Source organism: Lampris incognitus, chromosome 8, assembly GCF_029633865.1.
Source record: "Lampris incognitus isolate fLamInc1 chromosome 8, fLamInc1.hap2, whole genome shotgun sequence".
NCBI lineage: Eukaryota > Metazoa > Chordata > Actinopteri > Lampriformes > Lampridae > Lampris > Lampris incognitus.
In genome coordinates, this window is record NC_079218.1 from 11,894,375 (window position 1) to 11,914,417 (window position 20,043).

General features: G+C 45.2%; 1 protein-coding gene across 1 annotated transcript in view; it reads left to right on the plus strand.

Moving 5' to 3' along the window:
- hephl1b (hephaestin-like 1b) overlaps nucleotides 1-20,043 on the plus strand; it is a 48,495-nt gene that overhangs the window by 20,817 nt on the left and 7,635 nt on the right. Inside the window, exons 6-12 of the mRNA XM_056285540.1 lie at nucleotides 3,131-3,302; nucleotides 7,619-7,758; nucleotides 8,008-8,139; nucleotides 11,041-11,246; nucleotides 13,636-13,780; nucleotides 15,837-16,049; nucleotides 18,533-18,749. Of these exons, the coding sequence (XP_056141515.1) occupies nucleotides 3,131-3,302; nucleotides 7,619-7,758; nucleotides 8,008-8,139; nucleotides 11,041-11,246; nucleotides 13,636-13,780; nucleotides 15,837-16,049; nucleotides 18,533-18,749 (1,225 nt within the window). The remainder of the gene's footprint in view (nucleotides 1-3,130; nucleotides 3,303-7,618; nucleotides 7,759-8,007; nucleotides 8,140-11,040; nucleotides 11,247-13,635; nucleotides 13,781-15,836; nucleotides 16,050-18,532; nucleotides 18,750-20,043) is intronic.

The window sequence follows — 20,043 nt, forward strand, 5'->3', positions numbered from 1 at the left end:
ACAGCACATAAAATCTCCTTTCACCAGATTTTTATGGGACCAAAGAGTAAGATTTGAGAAGGCCATTCAGAATTGCCCCTCAGAGCGACGTCACACTGCAAACTGTTGTAACCGGTTATGTTCTTGCCCGGTGCGGGATTCGATACGGGGTGTACTGCACCACAAGCCAACGTCGCTAACCACTCGGCTAAAGGGTCAGACCCCGTTAGCTAGGGGCTAACGTGTCTTAGTAGTAGTTTACACTATCAACTCAGCTTGTGCGTAAGGTCGCCCACGTCGACAGCCAAGTAGCCTGCGAGTCCGCTCGGACTACTCCAGAGAAATGTGGAGAAAATGCTGTTTTCGTTGCCAAAACGGGTCAAAGGTTTTCTGTCCACACGCGTGTTTTATGTGTGTGTGTGTGGGGGGGGGGGGTTGCATGTGCGTGCAACTTGATTCAGCAGATTTACGCTTCTCACGTGACAGTCACGTGTCAGCGATACCGGAAAGCTCCATTTCCACCATTTCCGCTACGACGCCAGGACGCGGATTTCACTGGCGTCCGCTTTGGGCAGCGTTTTTGGAAAAGTTCCGTTTTTGTGGTGGAAAACACCAGCTAAGTGTGAACGGAAGGCCAAAACGAAGAGAAAAAGACGTGTGTTAAACTTTAAACATGTTAGCCATAGATGTACTTTCTAGCGGAGCGGCCGTTGTTTCTGAGGGGGCGGGGCCAGCGGTGCTGCCAACCAATCAGAGTAATGACTCATGAATAATGTTAACGACCCGCCAAACAGCCTTTTTCGTTAGAGGTGCATGAAAATAAACAACCTTGAGTTGAAAGAAGTATGATGCGGGGCGTCCGGGTGGCGTGGCGGTCTATTCCGTTGCCTACCAACACGGGGATCGCTGGTTCGAATCCCCGTGTTACCTCCGGCTTGGTCGGGCGTCGCTACAGACACAATTGGCCGCGTCTATGTGGGTGTGTCCAGCACTAGCGCCTCCTCTGATCGGTTGGGGGGGATAGTGTGATCCTCCCACGTGCTATCCTCCCACGTGCTATGTCCCCCTGGCAAAACTCCTCACTATCAGGGACATTTATTTGTCATTTCATTCCAATACACCTGCGCACATGGAATGAAACAAAATATCGTTCCCACGGCAGTGCAACACAAAGACAAACACACATCTAAACTACAAAAACACATATATCCAAAAATACACAAAAACTACAATACACATATATACAACATATTAAAAAAAAATTCACTGTCCAAGAGGGCGAAAGCTAGGATGACTGCCGGACTGCCGGTCTAAATGGGCTAGCCGTTAGCTTAGCCTGCCCTGCTTCTGCGTCCTGTCAGACCACCCTTGGTGTTTCCTCCTCGGGCGCAGCTCCAAGCAGGGCCGTGGTCCCTGGGCCCACCGGACGCAGCAGACCAGGCTCCCCCAGCCGATCCAACACCAGCTCTCTCAGCCAGATACCTTTGACACACCTCCCCACACTCCACACAATGACACTAAAACACAGTCAATGCAAGGCGAGGCCGCCGCCTGCCCCGCTTCCGCGTCCTGTCACACCACCCTCGGTGTTTCCTACTCGGACGCAGCTCCAGGCAGGGCAGTGGTCCCTGGGCTCACAGGATGCAGCAGACCAAGCTCTCCCAGCCGATCCAGTGCCAGCTCTCCCAGCCATCAAACGACAACACAAACCTAGACGGAGACGTGGTAAAAGACACGGCATGGACGGTACTGGGTGAGGCCGCCGCAAACGTGAATTCGCGCAGCCATCTTCCCACACCGGAAGTGGAAGGTGATAAGAAGCGGCTGGCGACTCCACATGTATCGGAGGAGGGCATGTGGTAGTCTGCGGCGCGCCCCGGATCGGCAGAGGGGATGGAGCAGCGACCGGGACAGCTCGGAGGAGTTGGGTAATTGGCCGGATACAATTGGGGAGAAAAAAGGGGGGGAAATCCAGAAAAAAAGGAAATATGATGAAACATAGATGTTTCATTGACATTGCAGTACCAATTTGTCAAAAAGTAGGAAAATGGCCCCTTTTAAGGAGAGCTTACAGTGACCGTTGTCAGTCTTCTTAATGTCAGTACTTGAATTTGCTGAGTTCAGCTGTCTTGTTTGAGGAACGTCAACCCATATTCAGTTTCCGGTTGTACATGTTGAAACATGCAAGGTCTGAGAGGCTTTACAATGTTTTCAAGAACGCCAGAGGAGCAGGCGATGTCCAAAGTCTGCCGAGAGTAAGGACCTCAATGAGCTCAGCATGAGTCAAGCTGACACCAGGAAACTGTGCCTCTGTGCATCACGTTGGACTTTCTGTACTTTATCAATCTTATTATCTTGCTATCTCCGTCAGTTTGCGGAGGAAATGACTTTATGGCCCATATATTATGAAAATCCATTGCAGTTTATTAGCACAATGTGTTCCTGTAAAGTGTTGCGTCATTTATATAGTGTGCAATTATCAGTTTTACTTTGTTTATTAGCACAATGTGTTCCTGTAAAGTGTTGCATCATTTATATAGTCTGCAATTATCAGTTTTACTTTGTTTATTAACACAATGTGTTCCTGTAAAGTGTTGCATCATTTATATAGTCTGCAATTATCAGTATTACTTTGTTTATTAACACAATGTGTTTCTGTAAAGTGTTGCATCATTTATAGTCTGCAATTATCGGTTTTACTTTGTTTATTAACACAATGTGTTTCTGTAAAGTGTTGCGTCATTTATATAGTCTGCAATTGTCAGTTTTACTTTGTTTATTAGCGCAATGTGTTCCTGTAAAGTGTTGCGTCATTTATATAGTCTGCAATTATCAGTTTTACTTTCAGTGACCAGTGATTGGTTGTACTCGTTTGCAATCCCAGTCGAAGTCCTTTTCCATTAACATCACTGACGTATGGTTAAAACACGGGAGAACAATGAGAAAGTTGGAAGTGCAAGAACATAATATTTTATAAACAGCCATTAAATTTTAGAGGAGTTCCAGATGTTTTCAACTCGCAGGCATTACCAATGTTTTATTCACTTCACAAATGCTGGCTCAGCACAGCTCATTTACAGCTTGTGCAATGTCCCTCTCAAGTATTTGCATGTGTGTGTGTTTTTTTTTTTTGTCGGTCCATCTTTACCAGCTGGGATGCAGGCCCTGTATGAAGTGAAGAGCTGTGGCGGTGAGGCCAGCCCCCCCTCAGTAAAAGGGGGAGTAGTCAGGCATTTCTACCTGGCAGCTGAGGAGGTCCAGTGGGACTACGCTCCATCAGGGAAGGATCTAATCAACGACCGATATCTTAATGAGAGCCACAGGTAAGCATGAAACATGCTGGCATGAAATGCCTAAACACATAAACAGCAAGCCACTTCAATACATTTTGAGGTTTGGTGGCGTCTGCTGGCTGAGCTGCTTGTCTGCGTGTAAGAGAGCTTAGTAAGAGAGCCGATTGTTGAGGTTGGGGTTATTCAGAATCAGAAACACTTGATTTGTCATTTCATTTCATACACTTGCGCACATGAAATGAAATGAAACGTTGTTTCCCCCAGCTCAAGGCAGTGCAACACAAAAACACAAAACACATATCCAAAAACTACTAGAACTATACGAACACATATATCCAAATTAACACATATACCTAAACTGAACAACAAAAAAGAAAATCACTGTCCAGGAGAACAAACGCCAGCCAGGATGACTGTCGGGACTGCCGGTCTGCATGGGATAGCGGTTAGCTTAGCCTGCCCCGCTTCTGCATCCTGTCAGTCTGCCCTCGGAGTTTCCTCTTCAGGCGCAGCTCCGGTCAGAGCCTTGCGCCCACAGGGAGCGGCAGACCAGGCTCCCTCAGCTGAGCCAAAGCTAGCTCCCCCAGCCAGACACCTTCGACACACCTCCCCGCACTCCACATGGCGACACTGAAAACAGTCAAAGCTAGGCGAGGCCACTGCCAGACTGCCCTCGGTGTTATCGGAACTGCCGGTCTGCATGGGCTAGCAGTTAGCTTAGCCTGCCCCGCTTCCGCGTCCTGTCAGACCGCCCCTCGGTGTTACCTCTTCAGGCACAGCTCCAGGCAGGGCCGTGGTCCCTGGGCCCACAGGGTGCAGCAGACCGAGCTCTCCCAGCCAATCCAGCGCCAGCTCTCCCAGCCATCAAACGAAGTCAAACTTAGATGCAGACGTGGACAAAGACACTGCACGGACGGTACTGGGTGAGGCCACCCCAAACTGCCAGGTTAACATACTACATACTAATAGTATGACAATTTTAGTATGTGCAATGTTAGTCATTTAGGATGTGAAAGGTATGTGTATACATACTACATAGACTAAAATATTAAGTATGGAGCTTATGGCCAAATGATCACAACGGTCTGGCAATTCTTTGCTCCTTTGTCGTTTCCATGGAAATGATCTACCAGGCCAACATTTTTCCAAAGCAATATGGCGGACAAAGAGGGTCGAATCAGTTCATCTGGATACAACATTTATTGACAGATATGTTTCGTCACTCATCTAAGTGACCTCTTCAATCTGAAGATGACAGTCTGAAGATGACTGAAGAGGTCACTTAGTTGAGTGATGAAACGTATCTGTCAATAAACATTGTGTCCAGATGAACTAGTTCAACCTTCTTTGACTTTCTTACCTGGATTATTGAGCATGCATCAAGACAATATGGCGGACAACGTAGCAGCAGTCAGTGGCTGAAAAATGTAAACGTATTCTTTTCAACAATTTGAGCATTAAAATATGTTTTTCACATAAATAAAGAGCTAAGGCTAAACTTGAAGCTCTTCTTCTGTTGTTATGAAGGGTCACTTCCACTTGGATGTGAGTCCAACAAGTCCTATATAACCCGGTGCATACAGCCCTCGAGGTGCTGAATCGTATGTCCCAATGGTACATACAGCACTCAAGTCAAGTTTATTTGTATAGCCCAAAACCACAAGGCAGTCCCGAAGGGCTTTACATCCATCCATTATCCAAGCCTCTTATCCCAATTGGGGTGGGGGGGGGATGCTGGAGCCTATCCCAGCAGTCATTGGGTGGCAGGTGGGGAGACACCCTGGACAAGCCACCAGGCCATCACAGGGCCGAAACACACACACACGTAGGGACAATTTATTTAGTAAGGCCGATTGACCTGACCTACATGTCTTTGGACTGTGGAGGAAACTGGAGCACCCGGAGGAAACCCACACAGATACGGGGAGAACATGCAAACTCCACACAGAGGAAGATCCCGGAAAGCCCCCCCCAAGGTTGGACTACCCCGGGACTTGAACCCAGGACCTTCTTGCTGTGAGGCGACTGCGCTAACCACTGCACCACCATGGCTTTACAATCAGTATAATATACAACAATATATGACATACAACATCCTCTATCCTTGAACCCTAGACCCGAATGAGGAAAACTCCATAAGGAAATACTTATAAATACTCATAGGGAAGAAAGATATGGGAGCGACCTCAGGAAGACGAAAAAAAGATATGGGAGCAACCTCAGGGAGAGGAACGGGAGGGGTCCTTCTTCCAGGACGGACAGACGCCAAATGCACAAAATACACAAAAGTAACGGAATCATAATCTAACATCATAGAGCGAGGTAATGTAGAATACATACAGTTAATGCATAACATTTAGCACATTTAAACGTGCTGGGTAATAAAGTCGTAGAGAGAGCAAGGCAGATTTAGTGAGTCTGTGACCATCCAAGACAACGTCAGCAAGCCCAAAGATGCAGTGAAGAGCCGGTGGGACCCCGCACCACAAACCCAGCTCTGCTCAATGGAGCGCTGCAGAGAGAACAGACTTCACATGCACGCAAGAGGCGAGGCAGACGTCCACACGGCATCCACACAGAGACAGGAAGAAGACGAGAGAAGTGACGGGAGTGATGCTGAAGTTGTCATAGCTAAACAAATAGTATGAAAGCAATTTTAAATGAGAACAGCGCAAACAATAGCATACATCATCCAGGAGGGTGGGACTGTGGCCAAGGGAAAACAGGACGCATCATAAACAGATTCCGAAGTCGTCAGGCAGTCGAAAGAGAGAGAGAGGGGGGATGATCCCTGTTCATCAGACAGTCCATAAAGGAGGAAACTGTGTCATGTAAAGCAATACAAGCGAGAGACAGAGAGCGAGAAAGAATTTTATAGGTTAAAAGCAGCACTTTAAAGTCTGATCTAGCATGAACGGAGAGACGGAGAAGGGAGACTAGAACTGGCGTGATATGGTCAAACCTTTATGTTTTAGGCCATAAATTGATAGAATATCAATATTGTGATCTGAGATCCGATGTTGTCTGAGATTTTGGTTATCGTATCTTGATTTAAGGTTGAGTTGTTGTAGGTAATTTTCTATTGGCCAAAATGTCACGGCGCTTAATCTGAACAACCAATCAGGATAGCTCTGTGCAAGAGAGGCAGCGGAGAGGGAGGCTTGGATGGTTTTAATTGTTTACTTTTCAATTATTGCTCGTTTCAGGAATCGGGAACATTTATTTATCATTTCATTCCATGCACCTGCGCATATGAAATTAAATGAAATATAATTTCCCCCAGCCCACAGCAGTGCAACACAAAGACAAAAACACATATCCAAACTACAAGAACACATATATCCACCATCTCCAAAAAAAAAAAATCATGTCCAAGAGGGCGAACACCAGGATGGCTGTCGAAACTGCCGGTCTGCATGGGCTAGCAGTTAGCTTAGCCTGCCCCGCTTCCGCGTCCCGTCAGACCGCCCTCTGTGTTTCCTACTCGGGCACAGCTCTGGGCAGGTCCGTGGTCCCTGGGCCCACCGGACGCAGCAGACCAAGCTCTCCCAGCCGATCCAACACCAGCTCTCCCAGCCATCAAACGAAGACACAAACTTAGACGTGGGCAAAGACACTGCATGGACGGTACTGGGTGAGGCCGCCGCAAACGTAAGTTCGCGCCGCCATCTTCCCACACCGGCACACCGGTACTGGGTGAGGCCGCCATAAACGTGAGTTTGTGCCGCCATCTCCGTTTCCCCAAAGTGTCCAGCAGCTTTAAATGTTGTCATTCCCTGGACTTAAAAGCTGCTTTTCAGTCAAGTGAGACCATTTTCTGAAGTTATTCAACTGTTTTAGTGAAATGAACTATGAATGTCTCTCCCTGCTTGGTCATCACATCCACATTACTAATGATCATTTATCTACATTTACTGTAGTGTAAATATCTTATGGAAGCACCAGTAAGCATCCCCAAAATATCCTCACACATTTGTGGTATGGTATTTGGTCACATTTAGTCAATATTTTGATATTGACTAAATATGGTGATATTTAGTCAATATCACTTAACTCTACCCAACAGTATGTAGTATACAGTCTGTACTTTAAGTATGCAGACTGTACTAAGTATTGGGACAGTGCTGGTGTACACAGTGAACCAGCTGTTGGTAAGCTGTCTGAGTCTGGCTCTTTTATCTGGCATGTATTACCGCCATGTGAGATTCCACAATCCTGACTCATGGAGGCAACAGGAATCTCCTTCCTAACTGCATCATTTCTCTTCCTTTTCTCTCCCACACACTCATCGTGTGCTCCTCACATCACTCCTCCTCCTCCTCCTCCTCTTCCTCTGTCTCTCACAGTGCTTCACAGGTGTTTTTCGGCAGAAGTGGGGGGAGGCTCGGGGGGAGGTACAAGAAAGTGGTATTTCGGGCCTACACAGACAACACCTTCAAAACCAGAGAACCACAAACACCCAAATCACAACACCTAGGACTCCTGGGTGAGCATTTCTCTCTCTCTCTGTCTCTCTCTCTCTCTCTGTGTCTCTCTCACTCTCTCCATCTGTCCCTGTCTGTCTCACTCTCTCTGTCTTTGTCTGTCTGTCTGTCTGTCTCTCACTCACTCACTACATCGTCAGCTTTCTCCTGAAAACGACATCTATTTTCACTCCACCTCAGCTTTTTAATTTAGATTCCCTCCCTGTTCTGTTTTGTTGTTGTTGTTGTTTTTTTTTTGTGCAAACGTCCAGGACCTGTTCTGAGGGGAGAGGAAGGAGACACTCTCCTGGTAACCTTCATGAACAAGGCCGGGAGGAACTACAGTATCCAGCCTCATGGACTGCACTACGACAAACACTTCCAGGGAACCAGCTACGAGGACGGTAAGACACACTGAATTCATCCCAAAAGTTGAATTTTGATTTAGATTTAAAGCTGAAATCTGTGATTTCTCTCCCTTAATAAACAGTTACTTTCTCCAAATATGTGATGGAGTCAGTTTACATAATAGACACTACAAGTCATCTTCACCATGGAGACACTCTCCAGTCTCCATATACCGCTGGCGCAGCGGCGTGTTGGAAACAACTCGAGTAGGAAAGAAGACTGAAACGTGACGCTGACGTGTCCATGACAACCCATATGACTGTACGACAGTGTTCCCATATAGTGTGATATAGTTTGTAATACATTAGAGTGTTTGTGTCAGCTTTGGTCCCAGGATCCATTTTTACAAGGGTGGGAACTGTTTACTGCTGAGCTGGCGGCACACCAGCCACAATGGCTGCCACAGCTGGTTTGTAGTCCTGCTACACCTGGTTTGTAGTCCCAGAAAATCAGAGTCAACAGGTCTGTTTCTCTCCGCCCCCCACATCCAACTATATCACAACACTGCTCTACTGGAATACTGACTTCCTGTCCAACACAACCACCACATCTTCATCACGTTTTAAATGAATAAAATAGCCACTTACGAATGGAGAAAAATCATGGATTTCAGCTTTAATTTTAAAGACTTAAATTAAAATGATTGGGGATAAAGGCTTTCTTTCATTGCTGAAAAGTCTCCGTTTTCACAGTTTCAGTGTGAGGAAGTCACTCTGGCGTGCAGAGCTGTTCCAGCTAATCTGCAAAGTCGATGCAATGAGGGCAGTGAGGCAAGGCCATTTCCTGCAAAAGCTGAGATCTCGACGGCAGCTTGGCAGACTGATTTATCCGAAGTCAAATAAGAAACTATTTAAACAGAGAAGCACTATTATTAGTCTGAAACGGACATCGTTTGATGTATAAATCAAATCCACAAATCAATGGCACGCTGGTGACATCATAAGAGGTGGGGTAATGTGACTGAATTGAGTCCCAGCAAACAAAGCTTCCCAAGGTCAAATGATTCTGAAGGCGTCGACTGCCTTTATGGACGCCAGTGACAGCAAACAAACGTCAACAGCTGTCCACAGCCTGAGCAAACAGGGTTTAGTTGTGGACGCTGAGAGTACTTCTGTCTCGCAGCAGGATGGCGTTGCAGAACGTGCAGCTCTTGAACGTGTCCTCAAATAAAGAAGAACCTTTAGACCGGAGTTTACAGCTCGCACTCCCAACACCCTGCACTTAACATTCCCAAATCCTCTAAACTGATGACCACAGCAAAGACTCAAAATATCTCATCAATGTTGTTTTTTTTTAAAAAGTTAAAATGCTGAAGATCTGCATGCAAAAATATCCATTTTGACACTTTTTATGAACACTTTGGGAATTGTTCATTTTAATGCTTACTGTCCGGAAAGTTGATTTTAGCACATTAGCATGTACTTGTAGAGGATGTTAGCAAGTAGCGACAAGTTTGAAGAGGAAGCTAATCGCTATAGCTAGCGAGCAGCTATGATGCAACAAGCTTTCATTTTTTTCAACTTCTCAAACTTTACCCGCTGCTCTTGATGCATGCAGAGACTTGTACCCTTAAAAAATATCCCCACCAAATCCACAACAACTTAGTCTCTTCAACAGCACACCAAAATACATACAAAAGAGAAAACCTATAGAATGAAACAGAACCACCAAGTGAATGAAATGCACAGATTTGTGGTGTGTTCAGTGGTCAAACCAAAGCCTGTTCCAAAAAAAGACGAAGCTAGTTTCTGGGCATGCTCACCTCTCATAAGCAACAAAGATTCGCTCAATGAAGGGCGTCCGGGTGGCGCAGCGGTCTGTTCCGTTGCCTACCAACACGGGGATCGCCGGTTTGAATCCCCGTGTTACCTCCGGCTTGGTCGGGCGTCCCTACAGACTCAGCTGGCCGAGTCTGTGGTCGGGAAGCCGGATGTGGGTTTGTGTCCTGGTCGCTGTACTAGCGCCTCCTCTGGTCGGTCGGGGCGACTGTTCAGGGGGAGAGGGGGAATAGCGTGATCCTCCCACGTGCCACGTCCCCCTGGCAAAACTCCTCACTGTCAGGTGAAAAGAAGCGGCTGGCGACTCCACATGTACCGGAGGAGGCATGTGGGAGTCTGCAGCCCTCCCCGGATCGGCAGAGGGGGTGGAGCAGTGGAAGAGTGGAGTAATTGGCCAGATTCAGTTGGGGAGGAAAAAGGGGGAAATTTTAAAAAAAAAAGATTCATTCAATAATTATTATTCTTTCAAAAAGTTGTCTTTTTTTTTACTTTTCCCCCTTTTTCCCCCCAATTGTGTCCAGCCAGTTACCCCACTCTTCTGAGCCGTCCCGGTCGCTGCTCCACCCCCTCCGCCGACCCGGGGAGGGCTGCAGACTCCCACATGCCTCCTCCGATACACCTGGAGTCACCAGCCGCGTCTTTTCACCTGACATTGAGGCGTTTCGCGAGGGGGACGTAGCGCGTGGGATGATCACGCTATCCCCCCCCCCCCCAGTACAGGCGCCCTGGCCAACCAGAGGAGGCGCTAGTGCAGCGACCAGGACACACACCCACATCCGGCTTCCCACCCGCAGACACGGCCAATTGTGTCTGTAGGGACGCCCGACCAAGCCGGAGGCAACGTGGGGATTCGAACCGGCGATCCCCGTGTTGGTAGGCAACGGAATAGACCGCCACGCCACCCGGACGCCCCAAAGATGTAAAAGTTTGCTGTGTTTTTTGATAATACAGTGTGAACATACAACCTGCACCATACCAGGTTAGAGGAAGTTCAACAGAAACGACGACCTTCCGGATTAGACGTCATGATAGGAACCATCGAGATGCACCGTCATGTCTGTTCGCTCGAGTGGACGGAGGCAGCGGCTCCGTTACTGGGTCTATTCTGTGTTTCCGTAGGCGTTCGCAATCCTGGTGCCCACGTGGCTCCCGGGGAGACCTTCATCTACAACTGGACGGTGCAGGAGGGACCTTCTCCGTCCGACTCAGCTTGCATCCCTTATCTGTATTACTCCGCCAGCGAACCGGCCGGGGACACCAACTCAGGACTAGTAGGACCTCTGCTGGTCTGCAAAAGAGGAGCACTGGGGGAGGAAGGCGCAAAGGTGTTGTACCGAGGTTCAAGGTCTTTCTGCTCTCTGTGGTGGCGTGCTCGTACAGGGGACAGGGGGGTTTTGTGGTGAAAGAGGAGCCTCACTGGTTTCAGTCTCCTCAGCATGCACGGGTTTCTTCTGACCGCTGCAGTCAGTCCACCATGTCACATGACTGGCTGTGTTTATGGTAAAGCCCCTCGTTTCATTCTAGAGCAGTGGTTCTCAACCTTTTTGGGGTCCTGGACCCCCTGCGTATTTTTGATCTACCCTGAGGACCCCTCCACCTGATCTTGGGGGAGGGGGGGTTGCAATTTGATAGAAACAGTAGAAACTGCATTTTAAATTGCATTATAGCATTTATTCACTCTTTGGGGCAAAAATAAGAGCTTTCAGTTGTAACTTAGATATAGTTAACAAAACACAATTCTTATGCAGTAACTTTCAGATATATGTAACAAAACAGAATATGTAGTCAGTAACTTTCAGATATATGTAACAAAACAGAATATGTATTCAGTAACTTTCAGATATATGTAACAACAGAATGTTTATGCAGTAACTTTTAACAATGCAAACGGGAGCGAGATCTCTGATTAAAATACAATAAATTACGCTTGTGAAACAGATGTAATTAGAGAAAAAAGTCCCGTTACCCTTTATAGTTTAGGTAGATAAAGGTCTCAGTCACATTTGAGTAAAATAATCCTATTTCTATAAATGTCATAGGATCTTTTTTTTAAAGATATTTTATTTTCACGGACCCCTTGCAATTACACCACGGACCACTAGGGGTCCGCGGACCCCCGGTTGAGAAACACTGTTCTAGAGTAAACTGCATTTGTCTCCATCTCATGGTGAACAAACAATATTCAGCAAGTTACACAACCCGGAAAACTGACCGACAAAGTGATTGTAACCTCTTTACCCTTTACATATTCCCTCTCTTCTGTCGTTCTTTGCCCACACCGTCTGCGTGGTTTACTAAAAAGACAGAATACACGTTAAGTGAATGGCTTTTCAGAGGCCACAGAGCAACAAATGGCCGCAAGTTATTGTATGCCATCATTAATGTGTTAAAAGATGCAGATTGGCTGCTGTTACCTGAAAGAACAATAGATGGGCAGTTAGTCTCTGTTCACCCAATGCATCTGTGAAATAGAAGTATAAGCAAACACAGTCAGTTTATTCCAAAATTATTTATATATAGAAATATATATTTCTATATATAAATAACTTTGTTAAAAGAAACAATGGTAAAGTGCCCAACAAATAAGGAGAAAACTTATATACATATATTATATATAACAGATGTAAGAAATTACATATATAAAATTTTCATTTATGATTATATTTGATTTTTATATACAATTTTTATTTATATGATATTTATATATTTGATTTATATATATAAATTATATATATAACATATGTAAGAAATTACATATATAAAATTTTCATTTATGATTATATTTAATTTTATATAATTTTTTTATTTATATATTTATATATTTGATTTATATATATAAATTATATATATATAGTATATAACATATGTAAGAAATTACATATATAAAATTTTCATTTATGATTATATTTGATTTTTATATAACATTTTTATTTATATGATATTTATATATTTGATTTATATATATAAATTATATATATGTATATATAATTCAGAATCTACTGATTTCAAACCCCTAATGAAGTTTCAGAATAACTTGTAATTATAATTATAATGGGTTTTTTTGGGTTTTTTTTTTAAAGAGCATTTCTCTTATAAAAACACACCAGGCATCTTATCGTCACCCGAGAACCACACCGCAGAGTCTCGTTTTATCTGCTTTTCTTAAAGTTATAAATTTATAAATTCTCTTAAAAATTTTGTGTTTCTGTGACTGTTGCTGTTTCTATACATATACACACACACGCGCGCACACACACACGCACGCGCGCGCACACACACACACACACACACACACACACACACACACACACACACACACATAAAGTAAGACCATTGACCACTATGTAAAAGCCTGTTAGGCATGAATTTGACAGCTTGTGTGTTTGTTCAGTTTGGGAAAACCTTTTGTTGGCCCTTATTATAGACAACAACAAAATGTTGTGCTACTTTCAACAGCAATTTGAACGTAAATCCATTTGGACATTGTCTGGACAGCCTCCTTTAGTTCTGTCTCTTCTCCTAACAGGACTACAGACAGTCTGTGGTCAGAAACTTTCGTCTTCCCTCCATCACGCTTTTAAAACCTCCTGTAGATCCAACAGTTGCGGAGGACAGACAAACAGTATTGTAGATTTTCACATTTATGTGTTGATTTTGAGTAGTTGTGTGTGTGTGTGTGTGTGTGTGTGTGTGTGTGTGTGTGCTGTTTAACAGGATGGCGCGAACAAAGAGATGTTCCTCCTCTTCTCTGTCATGGATGAGAATGAAAGCTGGTATCTGGAGGACAACATCAGGATGTACGGCAGCAACGACACAAAGCCAGAGGATGAACACTTTGTGGAGAGCAACAAGATGCATGGTAATCACTGTGTGTGTGTGTGTGTGTGTGTGTGTGTGTGTGTGTGTGTGTGTGTGTGTGTGTGTGGTCCTTTATTGGCATTTACATTTACTCATTTTGGCAGATGGATTTATCCAAAGTCACTTACAAGAGAGTCAACAGAGGAGCTCATACATCACCACATACATCACTAGACCACATATATCACTAGACCACATACATCGCCACATACATCACCACGTACTACACCACATACTACACCACATACTTCACCACATACATCACTACATACATCACTAGACCACATACATCACCACGTACTACACCACATACTACACCACATACATCACTAGACCACATACATCACCACGTACTACACCACATACATCACTAGACCACATACATCACTAGACCACATACATCACCACATACATCACTAGACCACATACATCACCACATACATCACCACGTACTACACCACATACTACACCACATACATCACCACATACTACACCACATACTACACCACATACATCACTAGACCACATACTTCACCACATACATCACTAGACCACATACATCGCCACATACATCACCACGTACTACATCACATACATCACCACATACTACACCACATACATCACCACATACTACACCACATACATCACCACATACTTCACCACATATATCACTAGACCACATACTACACCACATACATCACTACACCACATACATAACCACATAGCATTCTATCATAAAAGTATCCCTATATGATGCAGTAATACTAATGCATTTACTACATGGTAATTGTATCATAGTAGTACTATATGATGTAGTGATAGTAGCATATTTGCTACATAGTAATAGTTGTACTATATGACGTAGTGGTAGTAGTATATTTGCTACATAGTAATAGTAGTACTATATGATGTAGTGATAGTAGTGTATTTGCTACATAGTAATAGTTGTGCTATATGACGTAGTGGTAGTAGTATATTTGCTACATAGTAATAGTAGTACTATGTGATGTAGTGATAGTAGTATATTTGCTACATAGTAATAGTAATACTATGTGATGTAGTGGTAGTAGTATATTTGCTACATAATTGTGTCATAGCTATGAGCGTGTCGTGTCCAGTACATTTAGTGTAAATGTGCCGCATGACGTCATTAAGAGGGACTAATTGGAAAGTCACATGACAAAGTAGATTTACGTTGCCATATGTCACTATAACAGGTTGCCCACTGGGACAAGAAATTAAAAATCCATTTAATTTATTCTCACTGATTAAAGATTAGCCCTGTGATGGTCTGGCGGCCTGTCCAGGGTGTCTCTCCGCCTGCCACCCAGTGACTGCTGGGATGGGCTCCAGCATCCCCGTGACCCTGAGAGCAGGATAAATAGTTTGGATATAATGGATGGATGGGTGATTAAAGAGTCTGAAAACTATGTGAACGTCTTTTGAAGCAGGAAGTACATTCTGGTCTGAACATGTGTAAACTAATTAACATTAAAATCTTACAGAGTCACTGCGGCTGAGCAATAGCTTTATATATGTATATATATATGTATGTATGTATGTATATATATATATGTGTGTGTGTGTATGTATGTATATGTGTGTGTGTGTGTGTATATATATATATATATATATATATGCTGCTAAAATGACAAACTTACACTTCCTGTTCATCTGACCAGTGAGTGAAGAGCAAACTTGTGAGAAGTGGCCAGTAATGATGTAATGGTGGACATGTGTTTTGGAGCGTTTGCTGGTTGTGTTTGGGGAAATGTCACAAACAGTTTGCTCCCAAACATCTGGTCACCTTAGCTGAGGTCAGAGGAAAGATCCTGGGCCTTTCTTGAAGGAAAAGAGTCAGTAGCTCTGATGGAAGGAAGATGGGCGTTTGTAATGTAATGTAATGTTCCACCATTTTGGAGCCAAGTGAGAGAAAAGTCAGGATGTAGACCGACAACAGCTTGTGTAACTCCCAACACATCACAATGAATTTATGCACATTTATTTTGTCTTTAATTTGTTTTTTGGGGGGTTTTTTTTGTATCTTCTCATTTCAGCGGTGAATGGGTTCATGTATGGGAACCTCCCTGGGTTGGATTTGTGTGCCGGGGACAACGTTTCATGGTACACCTTTGGCCTGGGTACGGAGGTGGACGTCCACGGTGTTTACGTCGAGGGCAACACCTTTCAGAGGCAGAACACAACCCGCGACACTGTCAGCCTGTTTCCTCACACGACAGCTGCCTTCACCATGCAGCCCACCTCCACCGGTCAGTCACACTCACACACACACACACACACACACACACACAATATCAGTGCTGGTCTCCCACCACCACAGTTTGATTTAATTTAAATTTTTTCTAATTTATTTTATGTTTGGGGGGATTTCCCCCCCCCCCCGTTTTTCCCCCCAGTTGTACCCGTCCAATTACCCCACTCCTCTGAGCCGTCCCGGTTGCTGCCCCACCACCTCTTCCGATCCGGGGAGGGCTGCAGACTACCACATGCCTCCTCCAATACATGTGGAGTCGCCAGCCGCTTCTTTTCACCGGACAGTGAGGGGTTTCACCAGCGGGATGTAGCACATGGGAGGATCCCCCAGTTACCCCTCCCCCACCCCCTGAACAGGCGCCCCAACTGACCAGAGGAGGCACTAGTGCAGCGACCAGGACACATACCCACATCCAGCTTCCCACCCGCGGACATGGCCAATTGTGTCTGTAGGGACGCCCGACCAAGCCGGAGGTAACACAGGGATTCGAACTGGCGATCCCTGTGTTGGTAGGCAACACAGGGATCCAGGGTCCCAGGTTTGGGTTAGACCCGTGAAGACCTCTACTCGGGCAGCTCAGGTTCTGGACGGTCCCCGCCAACCATATCCTCTAGCTCGGCTAATGCAGAAGCAGCCTCAGACTCACCCGAGTCAGAGCCAAATCAGCTTTGTAGTTTTGTTGCATCTAGCATAAAGGTAACTTCGACTGTTTGCGCTTAGGAACTCTAATAACGACTACTCGTCCGTCGCCATGGCTGCCAACGTTAGCATTGCTAATTTGCTATCATCTGTGCTCTCCGAGACGAGTCTGACCTCTGCTCTCTCAGCGCTGTTTGATCACGGCCGGGTCTTTTCGGGTTCACTCGGGTATTACACATAATGTTAAACAGACCCGGGGCCTGCAGTAATAGAACGGGACCTGACCCGAACCTGACTGACCATATAAAACATGGATCTGAACCGTACGGCTCCCAGGTCCTAGGGTTTAGGTGGACCCATGAAGACCTCTACTCGGCAGCTCTGGATGGTCCCCGCCGGCCATACCCTGTTGCTCGGCTAATGCAGCAGCAGCCTCGGCCTCTCTCTGCTGCATTTCTTCGGTCGTATACTCTGGCTTGAAAAAATACAGTTGAATATCCAAGTCAGCCAAAACGCTGTAAAAAAATATCCTTTTTGCTGTTAGAAACTTAGCTAGTTTGCAAAAGAAATTGAAGAGAAAAGGGAAGTTTTGTTTTTGGGTGGCATCCAGAGCACGCTCCCTTGCTGAGGCGCAAGAAGAGACTAGAAATCCAAGCTGAACTTGCCCGTAGTTCTTCCTTGTCACCAACTACATCACTGACACGTCAAATGACGGCGCTGGTGCCAGAAGAAGAACAGATTTTCCAACTACGGCCCAGATACAGAGAACATTGGCAACAACTGCAGGCATTTTTCACACTAGATCCCCAATTCCTATGGTCGAAAATCGGCAAGGTGGTCCTTCAACACGAAACCAATCAGTTGCCACAACAAAGGAACTGACAATATACACACATTAAGACCACAGAACAAAACAGAAAGTAGATTATATGGAGGATCTAAGGCTCTTTTTAATTCTTTTTGTTTGTTCATCTTATTTCCGTTTCCAGTTTTCTTCAGTTTTTACCTTGCAATTTGTTTTTGTAAACTTGACACTGCCCTCCAGGACACATGCAAATGCTATGTTCCAAGTATACAGGCCGACATCCCTGCACACATCTGTGTCAATGCATCACACACGCACACACACACACACACACACACACTGGAGCTTTACTCACTTCCTTATATAAAGCAATCCTGTTTGAGACTCCAGTCGTGGAATCACATGTTTTTATGACCATGTGTTCACAACCTTGTGTTCCTCCCGTACTATATGAGCACAACCAACACTTTAAACAGGAAGCACACCCAATCACAAATTCATATTTACTGTGAGAATGTAAGCCACGCAACTTTAGATTTGTAGTCTCTCCCGTGATATGTGTAAGCGCTACATCAGCCTGGGGGAATTGGACCATAATTGCTTTTAGGTTTTTCACTCTGCAAATGTAAACCATGAGTTCCTGAGTTCATTCCTATGAGACCGACATCGTCCTGTATTCATGTTAAGCAGTTTGTATTTATGGTAAAAAAACAAACAAACGTTGCAACTGGTAAATGTAAATATATGGAAGTCATGGTACATAGAATTCACCTCCAATCATGTTATGCTGTAAATTGTAATTCAGAGACATCATAGTTTGCTCTCTCTGATGGTGAGAGCACAAAACAACCCCAAACAGCCGGAAACACTGTTTAAAATAAGGAGGAAAAATGTCTTTATTTTGCTGTATAGCAGCCCAAGTTCTAATTTTAGTAGAATTCCCCCCATTAACATCTGAACAACCTCTGACCTCATGTAGGGTTTACTGTGAAGATATTTCCCATCATGGCCATCTCCTTGATTTACCCTCACAGGTGTGTTTGAAGTAAGCTGCGGGACGACAGACCACTTCTCAGCTGGAATGAGAGCGCAGTACACGGTGAAGGACTGCTCGGGACATAATGTCCCAAAAACGCACAAAGAACCAACAAAGGTTGTTCGGTATTTTATCAGCGCTGAAGAGGTAGAATGGGACTACTCCCCTGACAGAGCCTGGGAACTGGAGAATTACAATACCACAGCAGACAACAGGTGTGTGTGTGTGTGTGTGTGTGTGTGTGTCGTGGGATCACAATAGACTTTGGGCTAGATGGAAACCTCTTAAACATCTGAAGGTTCCAGACCAAGTTGTCTGCAGTGCAGGGGCTTCATGTATCAATCGTTACTATGGGCAAATTTGTGCGTACACACCCATGGGATTTTTTTTAGCCCTGAAGTTTGTCTCAGAGACCAGTGTAGAACTTGGGTAACCCCTGAATTTAGACACCAATTGGCTAGCACTGATGTCTTTGCAGGCCTGGGTGATTGCTCGTTGCAAGAGGTAGACAATAGATGTTAGGAGGAAGGAATTACAAATAACCATCATGCTTTGCTGCTGCTGACTGTCAGGCAAACTTGAGGGCTAAAAAATTCCATGGGTGTGTACGCACAGATTTGCTCATAGTAACGACTGATACATGAGGCCCCAGGTCCTTGAGTGGCAGTACGCTGATGACTGCACTCTTGTAGCTCACACACCAGAAGACCTGCAAACCATCCTTGCCGTAGTTGTGAATGCCTACAGCAGGCTGGGTCTATCAGTCAACACCACCAAGACTGAAGTGTTACGCCAATGGAGGTCAAGCCCCCACCCACTATGCCTGTCTTCACTACAGAACACTAATCCCCTCAGTTGCTCCATCTTTCAAATACCTGTGCAGCATCCTTTCTGAGGGCTGCAACACTGATCACAAAACTCATAATAGAATCAAACAAGCCTCTGTAGCCTTTGGCAAACTCCAACGTAAGGTCTTTAAACAAACACCTCCACCTGCACACCAAAATTGCCATTTACAAAGCCGGCTGCGTCACAACTCTCCTATACCGCTGTGAAGCCTGGGTCACATACAGCCGCCACCTAAGGTTGCTGGAACGGTTCCACATAAGGTGTCTGCAGCGAATCATGGGGATCACGTGGCGTGACCGTGTCCCTCATGCTGAGATTCTTGCTAGGACAAACTGCAAGAGCATAGAAGCCACGGTCACTGAACACCAACTGCGCTGGCTTGGGCATGTCATCAGGATGCCTCAAGAACGCCTGCCATGTCAAGTCCTGTATGGACAGCGTCATCTGGGCCTCCGGTCTGCAGATGGTCAGAAGAAACAATACAAAGACCAGCTAAAAACATCGCTGAGGAAGTGTTGTATCGACCCCTTGAGACTGGAGCAAGCTGCCATCAACCGTTCCAACTGGTGGGAGATCTGTCACAGAGGTAACGAACAGCTGGAAATGGAGAGGAATGTGAAAAAATAACGGTAAAGTCGAAGGAGACACATAACCATGTCT